At 37.1% G+C, this 19,680-nt stretch overlaps 3 protein-coding genes across 14 annotated transcripts in view; 2 read left to right on the top strand and 1 right to left on the bottom strand.

Annotated features, from left to right (window-relative positions):
• The window catches only part of TOM1L1 (target of myb1 like 1 membrane trafficking protein), a 60,223-nt gene extending 58,784 nt beyond the window's left edge, over nucleotides 1–1,439 (top strand). Inside the window, exon 16 of the mRNA XM_087956219.1 lies at nucleotides 1,240–1,439. Coding sequence (XP_087812345.1) covers nucleotides 1,240–1,248 — 9 coding nt within the window. The 3' untranslated portion in view covers nucleotides 1,249–1,439. The remainder of the gene's footprint in view (nucleotides 1–1,239) is intronic.
• On the bottom strand, nucleotides 460–5,881 carry COX11 (cytochrome c oxidase copper chaperone COX11). Its single transcript, XM_026690655.2, has 4 exons — nucleotides 5,588–5,881; nucleotides 2,540–2,695; nucleotides 1,794–1,919; nucleotides 460–1,312 (listed from the first exon to the last, which is right to left on the bottom strand). Exons 1-4 carry the CDS (start codon nucleotides 5,858–5,860, stop codon nucleotides 1,130–1,132), a joined length of 738 nt encoding a protein of 245 aa, XP_026546440.1. The 5' UTR covers nucleotides 5,861–5,881; the 3' UTR covers nucleotides 460–1,129.
• A 28-nt stretch (nucleotides 5,882–5,909) lies between these two features.
• The window catches only part of STXBP4 (syntaxin binding protein 4), a 102,123-nt gene continuing 88,352 nt past the window's right edge, over nucleotides 5,910–19,680 (top strand). For 9 of the 12 annotated variants that reach the window (XM_087956207.1, XM_087956216.1, XM_087956205.1 and 6 more), the window contains exons 1-7: nucleotides 5,910–6,037; nucleotides 8,472–8,569; nucleotides 11,422–11,495; nucleotides 11,692–11,787; nucleotides 13,088–13,157; nucleotides 13,853–13,927; nucleotides 18,102–18,181. In XM_087956207.1, the coding sequence (XP_087812333.1) occupies nucleotides 8,538–8,569; nucleotides 11,422–11,495; nucleotides 11,692–11,787; nucleotides 13,088–13,157; nucleotides 13,853–13,927; nucleotides 18,102–18,181 (427 nt within the window). In that variant the 5' untranslated portion in view covers nucleotides 5,910–6,037; nucleotides 8,472–8,537. Of the gene's footprint in view, nucleotides 6,038–6,076; nucleotides 6,390–8,471; nucleotides 8,570–11,421; nucleotides 11,496–11,691; nucleotides 11,788–13,087; nucleotides 13,158–13,852; nucleotides 13,928–18,101; nucleotides 18,182–19,680 lie in introns of those variants that run through there. The other 3 variants (XM_087956206.1, XM_087956215.1, XM_087956213.1) reach the window with 3 other exon arrangements.

The following is a 19,680-nucleotide window of genomic DNA, read 5'->3' as shown; positions in this document are numbered from 1 at the left end:
CATTTTCATACTACTATACCCTAAGAGTGATATTAATTTCTTTTGGGAAAGCAGTTTGTCAAGTTGTTCAAGGCAGGGATCTAATCAGATTTACTGAAGTTAAAATCCCATGTTAATGGAATCATTTTCTCAACCCACCTACCTCTAAAAACAGATCTATTTAGGAGGAAAACAGCACCATCTTCCACACTGAAAATATGGTGCAACATATTTAATATGGTTATTGGATTTTAATCCATTTTCTGAGTTTGTAGACTGGATTTGTGCAACATGCTAAGGGTACCCTAAACTTAGCATGCTATACAGATACAGCTATTCAAACCTTTATTGACCTCGTTATGTGTTACCAAAGTAATAATGAAAATAGAAAGAAAAGAATCAAAGTATAATTGTATTATCCTGAAGAACTCAAGAGGAAAGGTTTAAGTGGGGATACTTATGGGATGCATAAAAGCAGCATTTTTTTTTTAAAAAAGTTGTTTTTATTAGTTATTCTTCATTTATTTTGGCTTGTGGGTAACTCATGAAAAATGAGAATGTAGCTTTTAGCATAAAAAGCTGCTGCACAGAATGACTGAGTTTTAACACAATACACTGAATAATAGTGCACACTTATTTAAAACAGCGTACAAAACTTACCAGATTTGTGCTGCTTCTGATTTAAGGTAGGCAAGTAAAGTCAAATCTAGTATTTATTACTTTACTGATTTACTTATTACTTTATTAGGCAGACATCAGATCTCCAAAAATAAATTATTTACTATTTCCCCTTTGACACATTAATCTAGTAAGTAACATTTTAGATAACTCTGGAATGGAAATTTAAAAAAAAACTTTATAAAATGACAGCCATAAATTAGCAATTGGATAGATCCTCCTGTAAATGAAAGAGACAGAAGTAAACAAAATCAGCTGTTTCCATTTCTTTGTATTCTTAATTTGGTTTTAAAATGAAGATTAATCACATCTCCAAAGAGAAGACACATCAGTGCATATTCAGGAAATAAAACATAATGCCTGAAATATTCAGCATCTTCCTGGGCTTAAAGTAGTTACTTTTACATAGTCAGTGGAGTATCAATAGAGTACTGAAGAGAGAACTCCAATGTAGAATCTACATATTGTACTGTTAATTATAACCTGGAAGCGGTGGTTTATATCCTATTTTGGCTTCAAAAAAAGTGTAAGAAAGAGTAATGTAATTAACTCTCTCCATCTTTGGGTCTTCTACAAATTCAGGATCAATGAAGAAAAATACTGGCATGTCCACTTCCTCATGAGGATTGAGTCTTTGTTCTTCAAAACAAAAGCACTGAAAGAAAAAAAAGTTTTTTTTCCCTAAAATTGAATAATCAGCTAATTTCTTTTTATGTTTTGTCTTAACCTTTAATTCAATACATTTTTTTAAAAAAAAAAAGATTAAAATATCTATTTTCAAACTCACCGTGTCAAGTAATTATTTTATACATTTTAAAATTCGTCTAAATATAAAGCATTTAAAGAAATAACATCAAAAACTAAGGAATACTGGTGAACATACTGGTTTTATTCATATTTCAGGGAAAACTGAGCATTTTGAACTATTGGAAATCTCATGTTTATTATGCTATAGAAAAGTAAGATAGCAATCCTTAAAGTAAAAAAAAATGAAATTATACAGAATTCAAGAGGACAAGAGTAAGACGTATTGAGAGCATACCATAAATCTAATTCTGCAAATATGGATTATCAAAACAGATTCTAGTTTAAGTTATAAATATTTGGGGAACTTAACCAAACTGAGCAGCACTTACCTGTATCTTATTGAAATATTGTCCAGCCTCAGGTGGTAGTACATTGTAGGTAGATATTCCAATTATTGGTCTATCAGTGGGATTCTTTGCTTTATAAAAGGCCAGTGCAGTTTCTCCTGGAACCACCTATTTTAAAAAGTTACAACTGTTATGTTTTTAGATTCTTCCCGTACTTTTTTTTCCTTGCAAAATGGGTTTTCAACAAAGTCTGTGCACCAAGTTACATTAAAGCAGTGTTTCTCAAAAATTATCTCAGAATTCTGACAGTTGGTGTCCATACATCTTTAAATCTGTGTTGGGGTTGAAAAATATAGCATTAAAGGCTCCATAATTTGAGGTGGACTATCTCCATTGGCATTGTATTTCAAATATTTATAAAAAGCCATTTCAGATTAAAGAAATTAACCAGAATTTGGTTCACTCTAATACCAATGACAGACCAAGACTACATTTTCTGATTAAACTGCACAGTGGTACTAGGATTTAATCTGGTTGCCATTTATATTTGTTGGTAGCATAAACTTAATTCTAAAATTAATTTTGCTAACAGAAATTAGTAAATCATAATTTATTGTTTGATTGTATCCCATTTACCTAATTGAAAAGGAGCCTCTTAACTACAAATTCTCAGTTGGCTACAACTACTCACATTCTTGATTATTTTTATAAGAGCAGTATGTCATTTTATTGTAAAAATGCTTATAAAAATTCATGCAAAATTCACCCAGCAGATTTTAATTACTTACATAAACTTCAGTCTGCTGAGGCTTGAAGTTCCACTGAAGACTTGAATGTACATCTGAATTGAATGTGACTTTAATGATGCGGTCTTTTACAGGCTCCATAGTCTCAATCTGCTCTGAACTATGACCATCTAAAGCTGACCCACCAAGCCCAGTAGCCTGAAAGGAAAATAAGCTGAAATTAAAAACTAATTAAAAACAATTTATTTTCATGGCAATAAGAACAGAGCAGGTTTTTTTTTTCCATTAGAGATTGTTTACTTAAAATTAGCAACACTTACTAGAGCTGTGCAGTGCTTTAGATTCAAAGGCAAAAAGATGCCTCAATGTTTGCAAGGATGCTCATGTAATATTTCTCTGCAGCTCCTTAAAGCAGCTGTTGTCTTTTCTCAGGATCATGCAGTTCTCTTCTGTAGTTGCAGCTAGATCCTGGGAAAAGATGAGTTTTGTTTAAGTAGTTGGAGAGAGGAGCAATGTATACATCCATGAATGCTTCAAAGCAAGTTTCTGAATCTGAAGTACTCCACGGCAATAAACTGAGCAGCAGTTATGGGTTCTCTTCCCCCCCCCTCCAAAAAAGTGTCGTGGTTGATCAAAAGATTTATCTGTGTCTTATTCTTCAAGGAGACTAACTAAATACTAATGAGGATTTCACAAGAAAGATATTAAGTACACTAAGGAAATTCATATGTGCACTGCATCTGTTACTAGAGATAATATATAATTACCACAGTTCTCCCACCTTCATAAAACTAAAATCCCCTTACAAGACTCGCTGTCAGCAGATAAGCACTTTCATGTAATGGTGAAGTTGTTTCAGTAAAACTGGCAAGAATGGAAGCACTGAGTAAGTTGTTGCTGAACAGTTAAAAGTGGAAAGGATAAATTATTTTAGACAAGAAATGCAAACATAAAAACCAGAAGAAAAGAACAAACCATCTCTATATTGGTACCAAGACAAGCATATGGACATGGCTGGAACATTTAGACAAATGGTGGTGGTGCCAGATATTGAGAATCCCTTTGTTCCAGAAGTTATAAAATAGTTTACTAATTGAAGAGTATTGAATTTTCATATAGAGATCTGGATGTGATGATGTAATCAGATTGAAGCTAGAAGGAAAGGCCAGTAAAATATTATATTCAAATGTCCATTCAATTTGAATTTGCCATTTGAGTCAAATTTGACATCACTCTGGTCAAAAGTATAATAAAGGTATCTCATATAAATTATATAAATTTGTTGGTCTGGATTATTTTGGGTACAATAGACTTTGTTAAATTGAGGTGAAATCTGGATGTAGTTTAAGTTTATTATTTGAAAACTACTAAAGTTGTTAAAACTGAAATGTTACTATCCAGTGGTGGGATTGAAATGTTTTTACCACCAGTTCAGTGGGCGTGGCTTGGTGGGCACACTATGTACGTGTGCACACACTGTGCGCGCATGCCAAATGCATACTTTGCGCAGGCACAGAGGCGTTCTAACTCACCTCCTGCAAGCCTGCACGATCCCGGTCGCTTCATCAGCTGCCATGCAGCACTCTTCTGTGCCGCACAAAGCAGCTGCGCTTCAAATTCAGAGGATAAAGGTGAGTATGGGAGTCCAGGCGGGCAGGTGGGCCCAACAGCAGAGCAGTGGAGAGAACCGGTTTGGTCTCCGCTGCTCATCGCTGCTTACCAGCTCTGCAGAACTGAGCCGAACCGGTAGAATACCACCACTGTTACTATCTGAAGGAGTTCTTCCCTTTACAAGGAGATAAACAATTGAAAACATGAAAAGTGTGATACATGATCAAGGAAAACTAAAATTGTCAAAATAGAAAAAAGTACTAAATTAGGGGGGGGGATAGAAAGTGGCAAAAGCCAAGAACATTGGGGATGGTTAAAAGAAAGTACAAATGGAAAGTGCTGAGATAATTAGAGGTTTGGCCCAAGGTATGTTTGACACCAAGAACATTAATGGAATAGCTAAGCAATTAAGGAGAAGTAGGGAATGGAAAGTACTAGGAAAATTGACAAGTGAGCTGACCCACTTGCAGTAGAAGGAAGGGACAGACATACCAGCCTTGTCCTATTTGCTTCAGATTTTGTTTCAGCTCAAGCTTTGAATAACCAAAATGTTCAGATTTCAGTTCTACCAAATACAGTTTATCCTCAATGTATATTTATTATACTGCACAAATGCACAAATTATTTAAATCATGGCACACTGATGTTTTGCTTAAGATTTTATTTTAAAAAGGACTATAGAGAGAAAAAATAATGCAGGAATACAGTATCTTAGAAAAGGCAGGGGAGCATGAGATAGAAAACAAGATGGATAACGGAGCAACATTTACCTCTGATTTAGAATATTAACCATAAAGAGGCCTTAGAAATGGCAAGACCATGGAATTTTACCAAAGCCAATGGATGTCAAAGCAACCTGTTATTCTTTTGAAAAATCTTTAAAGTGACAAAAACCACTGTAAGAATTGAAGTTAGAAAAAGGGGTTAGATCACAAAAGGGAAGGGAAAGAGACAAAAAGACATATGTCTATTTCATGTGTTCTGTATACATACAGAGTGGGACTGGAAGAAGGGATCAATATACGTCAGTGCCTGCTATACACCTGATTTGCAAATGCAAAAGCAAAAATCAGAACACCCAAAATCCAGGTCGCTACTCAATTTTAAGTCAACGGTAACGTCGACTATCACACCCACATGTACTCGGGAGTTAACGGGAAAGACCTGAAGGTCATGCGTTTGTTTCCTTGTGCAAACACAAATAGACAGCGTCTTTAGATAAAAGCAATTGGGAATAATAAATTTAGACAAGATCGTGAAGAATGGGGACACCCCAATAACAAGGAAGATCAGAAGTTTTAGCAGTTAGCAACCAGTACCTAAGATCGCCGCTTTATTCTCGCATCACGTATCATGGACCACAAGAACTACCCCCGATCTCGCCCCCTAAAACACAGTAACTCTAAGGGGCATTGTTGACTGAAGGCAGACTCTAAGCCCGCCTCCTCCTACTCCCTAGCCCCCCCGACTGCCCCTCACCTGGCAATAAAGGCGATAGAGCGGCACGGCTGCGTAGGATAAGCCTGCCATGCCCACGACCCCGGCCGCCAGATAGGTGAGCACCGTCCTGTTGCGCTCCTTCCATTGCTGCTCTTGCTCCCGGCGAAAAGCAGCGACAGGCTCGGCGCTCTTCTCGCGCTGGTCCCTGCGGAATTCCTGGCTGTTGCCACGGTAACAGAACCTAACCGGCTTGCAGCCCCAGGCTCCCAAAGTTCGGGCCACCAGCACGCAACCCTTTGCGCCCAAACGCATACTTCTTCCTGTCACGTGAGCACTCCTTTTCTCTTTGGCTGCCTTTCGCAGGCAGAGCGCTATTAGCAACTATCGCGAGAGGTACCCAAGGTCGAACCCGGCGGTGGCGTCACTTTGATGCTGGCAAAACTTCCAGCGCTGGGGTAAAAACGTTCTGACTACGGCGGCCGTTAGGGGGTAAGTTTGCGTTTGAGTTACCTGCCGCCTCTTTGCTCCGCCTCCGAGCGATGCTAACTTCCTCAGGAGCGATGCTAACTTCCCGCCAAGGTTGCCGGTGCTGGGTTTTTAAATTCAGATCTGGGGTTTTCAATCCTTGTTGGGTTTTTAGGTTTTTTTATTTTAAAATTTAATTAATGAAGTCTAAGTTTTTTCTATACATTATGTTATATTGTAGGTATTAAGTAGGTGAAGACAATTTAGTTTAAAACGCATTTATGGTGTGTTTTGGCACCTGGTCTTTTTTTGGGGGGGGTTTATCTGAGTTTATCTGGGTTTATCTGAGCAGGACCCTGGCAACCCTGATAAATAGGTAAAAATAATTTAGTTTAAAACTGATTTATTGGCTCTTCTGTTATCTTTTTTAATGTGGAATCTGGATCTATTTGAATATAGCATTTTAGGATTTTTGTTTTGTTTTGTTATTGTAAACTCCACTTGCAACCCTGCTTCCTGCAAATTTTAGGTGCCCCAGGCTAAGCTTCAAAAAAGGACTGATGCACTGCAGACTTGTTGATTATCCAGACACACCCCCTGGAAATCATGGGAAAGCTCTGGCCTTGAATGCAGTCTAAGGGTTAAACTGTTTTGAAAGTTTCAAACTTCATTAGGAATCAAAGGAGTTGATATGTACATCAAAGGACATGAGCAGGATAAGGGAGCTGGACTTGGGGAGACCAACCTTTAGCCACCACAAAGCTCCCTGTGTGACCTGAGACTAGGCAAAGTTTTTCAACTGACCTATTCTCAAGGTTGCCTTGGGGATAAAGTGGGCAGCAGGTGGAGCTGTGCTAGAATGCTGCTTTGGGTTTCTGAAAGACAATTTTTTAAAGAACTCCAATTGTTCTTTCCCGTCATATTGCTTAATTAAGTACACAGTACAAGTACCCTGTTTCTCCAACAATACGGCCTCCCCCAATAGGAAGTCCCAGCATTTTTATAGGCACGAAATGAAATTAAACCCCTCCCCCAAATTAAGGCCTATATTAAAACATGCAAAATGGGGGAATGGTGGGGGGCTTGCCATTAGGAAGTACTTTGTTGCACACCCGGATATGGTGCTGCCTGCATTGACCCGATATGAAGTGCCCCACTAACGCCGAGGTCAACATCCAAGCTGTCGCCGCCCCCGAAGATGCAAGGGGGAATTAAGTCACCCCGAAAAGACGGCCTAGCCATTTTTTCGGGCTCAAAAAAATAAGACCCGGCCTTATTATATGAGAAACACGGTAGTCCTGGAGTTACTACATAATTGAGCCCCAAAATTATGTGGCTAAGTGAAACATTTGTTAAATGAGTTTGCCCCATTTTACTCCATTGACTTTGCTTCTGCAGAAGGTCACAGAAAGGGGATCACATGACCCCAGGACGCTGCAAAGGTCATAAATACGAATATGAATTTTGATTATGTCACCATGGGGATGCTGCAACAGTCATAAGTGTGAAAAATGGTTTTCAGTGCGGTTGTAACTTTAAACAGTCACTAAATGAGCTGTTGTAAGTCGAGGACTACCTGTATTAAATGGCACACAGCATTACTTTTTATTAATTTATATCCCACCTTTTTATTTTTATAAATAAGGCGGTGAACATGCCTAATACTCCTTCCTCCTCTTATTTTCTCCACAAGAACCTATGAGGTGGGTTGGGCTGAGAGTGATTAGCCCAAAGTTACCCAGCCAACGTTTCATGCCTAAGGTTGGACTAGAACTCACAATCTCTTGGTTTCTAGCCTTGTGCCTTAGCCACTAGCTCAAACTGACTCTTATTGGTTGCTATCTGTAGTCTAGTTTGGCAGGGACAATATTACATTCAAACTAAGAAGTACAAACAATTGCGTCCATCTGCCATCCATTCAAGATACATTCTGCACATACATATAAATGTTGATCTGGAATGCAATCATAGAAAAAGTGTGGTAGCTAATAAAAAAGGAGATCAGCATACTAGCTGGCCAGTTTGCTGGCTTCCCCAGGAAAGAATAGATGTGGGAGTGACTCTGTTATTGGAGGGTGGTTGTGATTGCAATTGGTACCCCTATTTAAGGCGGTTTTCATTGGAAATAAGAAAAGTCACCTGATCTCTGCAATGATTGGCTAGGAGAGATATGTCAGGAAGTACAGAATAAGCCGTTCCAGTATAAAAGGGACCATCATTTGGATGCCAATCCCCATTTTTGGCTCTACAGCTTCCATCCTGGGTCTTGGTGGCCAAGATTGTTATTGTTCTCAGTCTTAAGCTCCTAAAGATGTGGGATATTTTATTTTTAAACTAAGAAATATTCAGTAAATTCAATACCAGCTGTATCAAGCAAACTGTCAAAGAATGTGTGTCTGCATTGGTTTGAAGGCAACCCATTGTAATTGTGCATATGGTGTTCTTTTCTGCCTTACAGCAAAGGGTCAGTTTTAGTTGTGATCCTGTTGGAATATTCCATTATTAATGACATTTGTTGACAGAGATGGCATCCCCAGACTCAAATCACCCTGATATGTAAGTCATATCTATATTAATGTTAGCATGGTACATCTAGTTAATGCAAACATAACGAAAGAAATGTGCTTTCAAACATGTTACAAAAAGATGCATACATTACTGTGTTCTTACATACTGAGCTAATAAGATTCCAGAGTCATGTGTTCATCTTTTGTGCCTACTAACAGTAAATAAAGTAAAACACCAATAAAAGAGAATATATGTCATTCAGAGCTGAACTATGGAGTCATTGGTGCCCTGTGAAGCTTCAAAAAAAATAAAATTCACAAGGGAATAAGAAAACAACACAATATCCTTCCTGGATATCATTTTCAGCAGAAAAAATAATGGAAAATTAAAAACACAACCCTGTTTAAAAACAACCCACAGTCACCAAGTGCTCCATTACCAAAATAATAGTCCAATCTTCCACAAGGGTAGCTGTGCAGGAATTATTATTCAGAGGAGATAATGGAATGTGTGGATAAGAGATGCTGCCTAGGAAACAGTAAAACAAAAGTCACAAGAGCTGCCAGTGGCTTAACAATCAGAAAGAAATTTAGAAATGACCTGCTCTAATCATCTACAATACGTGGTGGCTGTAACAATTACTACATAGGACAGATAGGCAGTAGACTAGTAGAGCACATCCATGAACATCAACCAGCTGTAAGAAGACACAGTGAAACTGGGAAACGGAGCATCCTAGATCAAACCAAATCCAAAAATGCTGAGAGATTCCTGGAAGGCTGGCATTCAGATAAATCAGACATCAATAGACACATAGAAATACAGCATATTTATACATCATTCAGAACAGAAGAAAAAACTAAGAAGGAAACAAAAAGTCCAGCACACGTCCTCTCCAACAGCCAATCCCCACATAAGCAGCAATTAATGCCAGGGAAACAAGCAGAAAACAATATCATACTCAAAGAATTAGCAAGGAGAAAACCTCTTTCCGATCAACACTGGCAGGGCAAGCTACTACATATAAACAGAGAGCAAAACCCACACCTACACTGATGATGATGTTAACTAGTTGGATAATTAAATCTCTGCAAGCAAACAACCAAGTTCAGAGAGCACCAAGGATTCCAAAGTAAAATACATGTTATGGTGCTGTCTGCCATTCCACTTCTTGGTATCTTGTATCTGTGGAACCTCCACAGTGTATCTTGTATGTCTATGGGTATTCTGAAATATTGCTGCATCCTTCTATCAGTAAAAGTTGATATTTTACTTGCAAGTTAATTAGAACACACAGTTTGCCAGTACCAGAATGCTAACCACTTTCTCAGCATTATCTTCTCATTGCAGAGCTTTGAAAAAATGGTAAATAGGTAGAATAGATTAGAAACCTAAGCAATGTGTCAATAATCAAATCTAAAATCTTAACTTGAAGTGTTGGGAAAAAGAAATAGGCATGCTAAAGTAGATGAATCTAAGCATTCTGGGTGATAAAGAAATATGAAGTATTTAAATTCATTATTTTAATCTTTGCATGCATCAGTATTGATTCCTGGCAATTTCCTGGACATGTCCCTTCAATTCTGTTGGCAAGATTTCAGAAATGGTTTGCCCTTGCCTGCTTTCTAGAGCTGAGGAAAAGCGATTGGCCTATCACCCAGCTGACTTCATGCCTAAGGCAGGATTAGAACTCACAATCTCCTGGTTTCTAATTTAGTGCATAAACCACTACACCAAACTGTCTCTCATGCATAAGATATATTGACACTGTTTACCTCCTTCATATGCAAATGTAAGCACAAAGTTTTAACCATTGACAGCTAAAATAATCCAGTGTGGTTGCAATTCTGGAGGAACAGTTTTGAATGGAATCAGCAAGAATTTTGACTCAGAATCAGAAGATAAAGCCCATAAGTATCTAGCTGTAACTTGTGTTGATGCCTAGCATTGTGATTCAGAATGTAAGGATTTAGTTGGTAATTTGTCTATAGGAACATATTAGAAAATAATTGCCTTGTGATATCATTCCAAATTTATCCTCCTGTCTTCTCCTGTGCCACTATGTACATGATTTAGTACAGTTCTGTACTAAACGTGCATTGCTAGTCCTTTAGAACAACCTTCTAGTTTATTGCGGGGAGGCTGTTACATACAACAAATAAAATGTTGCCAGATAAGCAGGTTGCAACTACAGCGTGCATTTGTGTACTTTCCTCACTTTTTCACGTTCACTCTTCATCCTGTTTTCGTATTTTTACAAAAATCTCTAGTAACAGTCCAAGATGATTTACCTCTTCCTATCTTTCAGCTTAAGTCTGAAAGGTTATAGAGAAGACAGAAGTGACACCTGTGCACTAAATAGCATTTTTACAGATCAGCCTGATGACAGGTAGCTGACAGCGTAGATCAGAAGTACACAAGAGTGTCATTTTTCATTCATGGTACAACATGCTGCCTATTTACCTGCTTTTTGTCACTAGAAGAGTGCTGCCAAGGTGACAATGTCCTAAGGAAATGTGTCACATTTCTTTAGTACACACCATCTAAATCAGGGGTGTCCAACCTTGGCAACTTTAAGACTTGTGGACTTCAACTCCCAGAGTTCCTCAGCCAGCTTTGCTGGCTGAGGAACTCTGGGAGTTGAAGTCCACAAGTCTTAAAGTTGCCAAGGTTGGACACCCCTGATCTAAATAAAAATGAAATATCACCTTCTAAATGATGGAAGGAAACAACGGAAGGAAATAAATGAGTTCAATCACTTATTCATAACTATTTCTAAAGATATGTGTTTTTCTTACCTTTGGACCAACATAATAGGCCCCATGTTTCAATTTTTTAAAAACAATTATTTCATAAGTTGCAACCCCTCTGAAATCAACCTTCTCTTCTCTATTTCAAAGGACCTTTGTAGACCCACATGGAACTCATCGAACTATACACAATGTTTCATTTTCAGACTGCCAAAATGGATTAGGTAACCAGATTACATATTCAATTTACTCTAATAAAATTGGAGAATTGCCATACTGTTTTGGGCAGGTGGTCCACTCTGATGTAGACAGGATTTATAATGTATGCAGTTATTTAGCAATTACCAGGGTATGTTTATCACAGTGGGGAAAATAAGAAAATAACCTGTTTACATTTTGTTTGTTTTAATTGCTCAACAGGCATTAAAATTATTGGAGGCTGTCAAGATCAATCCAAAGAAGAGTATGGAATTTTCATAAAGGAGATATTACCAGAGAGGATAGCTACTACAGATAGTAAATAATTACTTGTTATATTCACTGGTGGCAATGCTGCTTTAAAAAAAAAAAAGCTGTAACAATCCACGTATTGGTTTTTTTTAAATTAAAGATTCACACATCCAAACCATCTTCTCTTTCCTTCCACTACAGAATTCCCTCATTCTGTTCTAGAAATTCCAACCTTTTAGAGCAGATTACACAGGAAAAGCTGGAGTCACCACATCCATAGTTCCACTCATGGAAATAATTTTATCATTTGGGGGAAAAAAGGCCTTGGATTTCATACATTAGATTCAAGTGAGATAATTTTAGGCACACTATATACCTGTTTTAATCAGGTTTGCAACTTCTCTCTGGGCCATACATACAAAAACTGTGTTGATGGATGGATTATCATGTGAAAAAAAAGATAACTTAATCAGCCAGGAAATTAAAAGAATTTGCTTTTAGCTCCAGGTAACCATGGGATGCTTTTGAGGAAAATCAAGTCTTCCTATCAACTGTGTTGACCAAATAGAGGGGAAAAGCTGCTCTAAGCCCACCTTCCCCGTCCCTGTTTTACTTCCCATAATATGGACAAAGGACAGGAAATATGGGATGTGTTAGCCTCCCCCTGCCATCTCTATCCATGGGGTTCCAAAACTTGTTGGATTACCATGGATAGTTCTTGGTTTTACTTTCCTCTTTACTAGAAATGCAAATGCAGCTTTTTATTCACCTTCCAACCCCTTATATATCAGCTGGCAAGACTGCAAAACTGCCAGTTCCCTCTCTGAGTAGAACATTGTTGATCATATGTTGCTGGTGCATAAGGTACGTTTTTACAGGTGGTGAAAAAATGAATCAGAAATGCAGATATTATATATAGGTCACTAATGCAAGGCAATAATATGGGGTCAAGATATTATAATAGATATGTCGGATATTAAGATTCATATGATAGTTAAGTTACCCCCTACGACAATGTTTTTATATTAAAACGGGGATCATATAAAAATAGTAAAATAAACAAAACATTGAAAATGGCATAAAAGAATAAATGAAAGATTGCCTTAAATCATTACTATGAAGTTCCATATAAAGATATAAATAAAATAAATGTCATCTAGAAAGCAGTCATCTAGAAAGTAGCTACTAACATTGTAGCTCTGTCATGTTGCTGAAAGTATATCAAACGTAATTCTGACATTTTTCTGTCCTGGTGGGATTTTTGTTTGTTTGTATGTGTGTACAGTTTTCTTTTCCTAAATAAATATTTTGTTTTCTTTATGTAGCTGATTTGTAATTAACTATCATGATTTTTTTTCTTTTCAAGATCAAATGTGTATTGGAGATTTGATTTTAGAATTGAATGGCCAAAAATTATGTGGTGTAACTAATGAAAGGTAAGTTCTAACATTTAATTATAAGCAGGAAACTTATGCATTATTATATTGTTAGTATTATTATTAGTAAATGAGACAATATTTTTACAGTATTAGCTATATTTTTTGTGTTTTTGTAAATAATATACCCAGGCAAAATGCTGTATTCAAAAAATGTTCATGAATAAAATCTAAAAATAAATAATTATTATAAGCATGAACTGGAATGGCTAACATTTGTATTGCCTATTAGTATTTTAGATCAGATTAGCTGCAGATATAGAAAGAAAAATAATTTGCCTCCAACTGCTTAGGCCTTGTTTAACATCTTCATGGATAAGATGCCATATAATAGGATAAAGTGTCACTGGCCTGTTTCATGCTTATTCAAGACAAAAAAGGAAGCTATCTTAACAATATCCACTGCCAAAATCCAATGATTGCAAAAAGGACATTTAAGGAGAGCCCTACTCTATGTTTGGACAAAAAGTTCCTTTACTTGTGCTTTAACAAGTGTGACTGTCTGGGATTTTTAATCTCTATAATCATGAATCATGTCCTTGTTATGCCAACATTTAATATGTTTAACAAATGAACATGTAATCAATTCAACTCATCAAAAACAATTAGATGCAATGAATGCATTACGGTGATGCTTTTGTAACACCTTAGTGGAGAAAATCAGTACATTTAACTCTTCACTTTTAACTTTACAGAGCTCTTGACATGTTACAGATGGCATCGGCAACCAATCATGTGTCTTTGGTTATTGCCCGAGATGAAGATGCAAAGTAAGAAATGTTAGATTTCCCCAAGTCCTAGAAAATTATACTAGATCCAAGGCTGGGTGTAGATAGATGTACCATTTCCCCATTATAACAATCTACCTTAATTTCCCCCTCTTTATTTAATCTCTTTCATTAGAGTTTCTTTAATAGTGTGGGAACTTCCCTCAGCTCACTGCAAAAATGCAAAGTTTTCAAGTTTTTCTGCAGGTGAAAGAAGAAGAAAATATCCACAATCCTCATCCTTTTTGAAAAAATCCGGAATGAAAAATAAATGGCACCTTTTCCCACTTAAATAAATCATCTCTGATAAAATCAATAGAGAAGTGAAACCAGATGTGAATAATACATGTCTGGTGATGATTCCTGCAATCTGTTCTTGAAAAGTGAAGTCTGAAACTTTGTTTTCCTCATCTGTGAGTTTTACATTTGTGGACTTATAGTCTGCTAATTGTAGCAGGTTCACTGTTATGAATAGAATTATCATGGAGCATTATTTTCTAATCTGGTGCCTTCCAGATGAGCTTAGAATATAACTACTGATATTGCTACCTAGTTATCTAAGGATTCTGGGAGTTGTAGGTGCATTATCTCTGAAAAACATTGCAAAGATGGAGAAAATTGCTGCTAAAGAATCATATTTTTACAGCGTTTCTCTAAATTTGATTTCCCTTCTCGGAACTGCAATTCTGCTTGGGTGGATGTATAGATGTAGTTCCATCTAGCTTGCTTGCTTGCTTGCTTGCTTGCTTTACTCATTCGTTCATTCATTTATAATACTTGTGAGATCAAACTAAATATTATCTAAGCAAAACATGCATACCAGGTTAGCTAGCAATGGTAGGGAAACTGCTCCTCTATTGAAGGCTTTATATGGATAGGATTGTGCAGGATTTTAAGCTAGTTTTCTTCTAAGCAAGTCTTTGCTTGATTTTTAAAACCTGGCTAACCCCTTGTACATGAAAACAGCTTTTAAACAACAGAATTCACAAATGCTTGTTCTCAAAGATTGGGGGAAATTGGTGGATTTGTAAAATCTTGAACTGTATTCAAAGAAATAATTGGAGACATTTAGGAAGCAAAAGACAAAATTAAAAAATGTAAACATTGGAAATAAATACATTTTGTTCCTATCTGCTGTTTAAACTCTGGAGTAACATTTTGCAGTGAGAAAATATTGGTTACAGTTGAAAGAAAAATGGCTAATTTCCCCTAATATGTGAAATAACACTATGCTTCTGGACACACTTCATTGTGTAATTGCCAATTTTACACAAATGGTTTTCTTCTCTTGTTCTGTAGATTGTAGATTTCTAATCTGCTTCTAGCTAAGAAATGCTGACTTACTTATAATCAGTTCGGGCATTCCAGCAGTTCTCAGTCCAGAACAGAATTAGAAATCTTGCTAATTTATAATTTTGTTTTATTGGGCTCATACTAACATGTGCTTTTAACTCTTTTAAAATTTACTCTGGCAAATTGTTACATAGCCTACATCTGTCTAGTCTTGGAAGCTTTTTTCCATCTATCCATTTTAGTCAGAACGATCCTACTCACTACAGTATTATATTCCTGTAATAACAGGTGAGTACAAGTAGTCCTCGGCTTACCACAATTCATTTAGTAACTGGTCGAAGTTACAACGGAACTGAAAAAAGTGACTTAGGACCATTTTTCACACTTATGACCGTTGGAGCATCCCTGTGGTCATATGATGAAAATTCAGATGCTTGACAGCTGGTTCATGTTTATGATGATTGCAGTGTCCCAGGGTCATGTGATCCCTTTTTACACCCTTCTGACAAGCAACGTCAGTGGGGAAGCCAGATTCACTTAACAACCATTTGACTAACTGAAAAATTGCAGTGATTGACTTAACAAATGTGGCAAGAAAAGTTGTAAAATGGGGAACAACTCACTTAACCAAATTCTCACTTAGCAACATAAATTCTGGGCTCAATTGTGATCGTAAGTCGAGGACTACCTGTACTGACCTAAAGAGATAGACTAAACCAGTGGTCCCAACCTTTCCAGCTTTGTAGACCAGTGGCGGCGGGAAATGGATGGTTCTGCATGAATGGTGGGCAAGTGCACACACCTCACTCGCACAAATGGAGCTGCGCGCACATTCAGTAGCCGTATGCACAAGTGGAGCTGTACTCATGCTCGCACACTGCTTGCACGACCTGGTTCTGAACGGGCCATGGCCCAGGGGTTGGGGACCTCTGGGCTAAACCATATTGAACTTAATCAGATTTATTTCTGAGTAGATCTTCAGATGTTAGTATGGGGACATGAGTATTATGGAAAAGACCTTCTGATCAAGTATACCTGTATCCCCAGCCTTCTGGGTAGTTATGGAAAAGGTGTCTTTCATTTAGAAAGGTTTGGTGCATTTGCTACTTAAAAGCAAGTCTGATTTCCAGAATTGGGCTGTTTGATCTTTCTGGCCATAGATTTGTTAAAATCTATGAGAATACCATAATAAAACCCCGGCTAAAATAGAACATTTCTCTTCCTGTTTGTGGGCAGAGAAATTGATCCATTTTGCTTATCCCTAGTGATACATTGAATGGTGACAGATCTCCAGATTTGAAAAGACAAGAGAGAATGTGGGAAAGTTACTAGTCAGCCTTAAAAATCAACATGGAAATCATGGGCATCTTGGCAAGCCTAATTTTGTGTTGGAATTTATAAAGTAAAAGAGCCTTCAAGAAAGTGCATCAAGAATTCTGGCTGTTTCAAGCCTGTCTTTAAGAATGAATTTATAATCTACGTCAGGGGTCACCAACCTTTTGGACCTCAGGGACCATCAAACTCATAATTTTAAATCCCAGGGACCACTAACTGGTTATGTGGGCGTGGCCTAATTTGTGGGCGTGGCTTGGTGGTCATGTGACTGGCTGGGCATGGCTTGTATGTAAATATTATAAATATTTATATAAATATTGAATTTATTATAAAAAAGAGAGCAACTTTTACCGAAAATCAGGCAAAGCAGGCAGGCAGATTGAGTTGCTCACATATTCATTCAGAGATCTATCTATCTGCCATCAGCTAGCTCAGTCTGTCACTAAAATTTGCTTGCAACAAATTCACAAAATTAACTCACAACACACCATGCATGTAAATATTGAATTTTTATTTGAAAAAAGAGCAACTTTTACCCAAAATCAGGCAAAGCAGGCAGGCAGATTGAGTTGCTCACATATTCATTCAGAGATCTATCTATCTGCCATCAGCTAGCTCAGTCTGTCACATAAAATTTGCTTGCAACAAATTCACAAAATTAACTCACAACACACCATGCATGTAAATATTGAATTTTTTATTTGAAAAAAAGAGCAACTTTTACCCAAAATCAGGCAAAGCAGGCAGGCAGATTGAGTTGCTCACAGAATCATTCAGTGATCTATCCATCTGCCATCGGCTAGCTCAGTCTGTCACATAAAATTTGCTTGCCGTGAGTCTGCACTGAATAATAGAATCTTCAGTCCTAAGGGACGTTCGGCTGTGAAGATCTAAAGACTAGCTAGAAAGCAAGAAATCCAACCATTTCCTGCTTCCTAGCTAATCTAAATCTCCCGGCACAGCAGAATGAACAGCTGATGGTCGGAAAAAGGAAAAATAGCAATTTAGCAGGGAAGTTTGTCGAGTAAGGAGTGAGTGGGCGGGGAGGGTTCCCACGGGGCGTGGTGGTGGCGCAGCCTTGTGTTTCTGCACAGCCTGGATTAATTGCTTTGGGGGGGGGTGTTCTGGGGGTGAGATTTCTCTGTGGCCCACAAAAATTTTCTCACGGCCCACCGGTAGCGACCGCTGATCTATGCCACACACAACTTCCAACCTCTAATTATGCAACCCAGCTGCACTGCAGTTGAAACATGATGGGAACTGTCTCATATCTGACAGAAAATCTATTTCAGTTATCTATTCTCTAATCTTTAATACCACTGTTCTTGTTTTTCATAGGATATGAATGTACATTGGTACATTTGTTAACTGCTGTATAAGACACAAAGCTTAGCTTTATTTATTTATTTAGCTTTATCTCAGCAACAGCAAATAAGTTAAACATATATTTCTTGAAAGGTCTCAGATCAACATATTCTAAGAGATATTAAACAATGTATCACAACTTCAACTTATATATATATTTATTTATTTATTTATTTTATTGCAGGAAAGAATTTCTGGCCTTGATGGAGAAGTACAGTTCACACAGTAACTCCAGTAGGAATTCCCCAACGCAGCTCCTAACTGGTAAGGAGTTGCTTATGTTTTCACTCTGCAATGTAAGAAAACAGTAGAGAATGCTTCTTGGCCTGATGGCCTCCATTAATATTTCAGGTTGGTAGAGAAGCTTTCACGAATTGGAAGGTAGACCTTTAACCCAGATTTTATGGGCTGATGTTTGATGGACAGAAAGGACACCTCAGTTCAATCAAGAATATATATATACATATGTGTATGTATGTATGTATGTATGTATGTGTGTGTGTGTTTATATATATATATATATATATATATATATATATATATATATATATTATTTTTTGAGCACACACACACACACACACACACACACACACACACACCCTCGTGTTTCTCATATAATAAGGCAGGGTCTTATTTTTTTTGAAGCCCCCAAAAATGGCTAGCATCTGTCTTTTTGGGGGTGACTTAATTCCCCTTGCATCTTCAGGCAGGCGGCGGGACTTGGATTGAAGCTCGGTGTTGGTGGGGAAACAGGGTATGTGTGGGGTCATATATATATATATATATATATATATATATATATATAATATATATATTATATATATATATATATATATATATATATATATATATGCCCCCCCACCATTCCCCCATTTAGGCATGTTTTAATACAGGCCTTAATTTGGGGCAGGGCTTAGTGCATTTCATTTCATGCCTATAAAACATGGCTGGGACTTCCTTTTGAGGCTATCTTGTTGGAGAAACAGGATATATATATATATATATATATATATATATATATATACCTATATATATATATATATATATATATATATATATATGTATGTATATATATATATATATATATATATATATATATATATATATATATATATATATATATATATATATATATGTATATATGTATATATATATATATATACGTATGTATGTGTATATATATATATATATATATATGCATGGTATTCAGCTTTGTTCGGGTATTTTCCCACGTCATTATAGTTGTGCTTTAAAGTTGTAGCAACGTTTCGGCAGAATCTCATCTGCCATCATCAGGCTTCTGTATTGTGTTCGTCTGTGAGTCAGACTTTTACAGTTGTTTCAGTTTTAAATTTGGGGCTAGCCTACTGCTGTGGTTTTTTCTTCATCTTGATTGGTTGGGAGTCTTGGTCTGTGTTTATTGGTCTTGGAGTTTGCTGTGTTCTGCTTGATTGGTGTTTCTAATATCTTCTGTCTATTTTGTGGCTCTTTTGTGTGTCTTGATTGGCTGGCAACATTGTGTTCCTGTATTGGAGGCTTTTAGTGCAGCTTGGCTCTGAGTAAATGGATGGCTATCATTTGTTAGGAAGCTAGGTTTCATCTGGGTGCCTGGTTGGGGTGTGTTTGAGCTGGAGGTATCAGGGGGGATCTGTTTGTGCCCAGGTGTTTGCCTAGCTAGTGGTGTGGAGATTTTTTTGTTTGTGAGTGCAGGCTTCCAAATGATTGACAGTCTGGTGGAATCATCTCTTCTATTCATGCTTTCA

This window comes from Notechis scutatus, chromosome 2 (assembly GCF_049901735.1).
Source record: "Notechis scutatus isolate UNSWTSFEM ecotype Mainland chromosome 2, rNotScu1.2, whole genome shotgun sequence".
In the NCBI taxonomy this organism is placed as follows: domain Eukaryota; kingdom Metazoa; phylum Chordata; class Lepidosauria; order Squamata; family Elapidae; genus Notechis; species Notechis scutatus.
This window is presented reverse-complemented; position numbering and strand designations above follow the sequence as displayed.

Excerpts from the sequence above, each read along its gene's own strand:
- COX11 (XM_026690655.2), bottom strand. The coding sequence starts at position 5,860 with ATGCGTTTGGGCGCAAAGGGTTGCGTGCTGGTGGCCCGAACTTTGGGA. Across the intron at positions 2,696-5,587 it reads TCTATCGCCTTTATTGCCAG|GCTACTGGGCTTGGTGGGTC; the intron begins GTGAGGGGCAGT and ends TTTTCCTTTCAG. Across the intron at positions 1,920-2,539 it reads CTCAGCAGACTGAAGTTTAT|GTGGTTCCAGGAGAAACTGC; the intron begins GTAAGTAATTAA and ends TTTTTAAAATAG.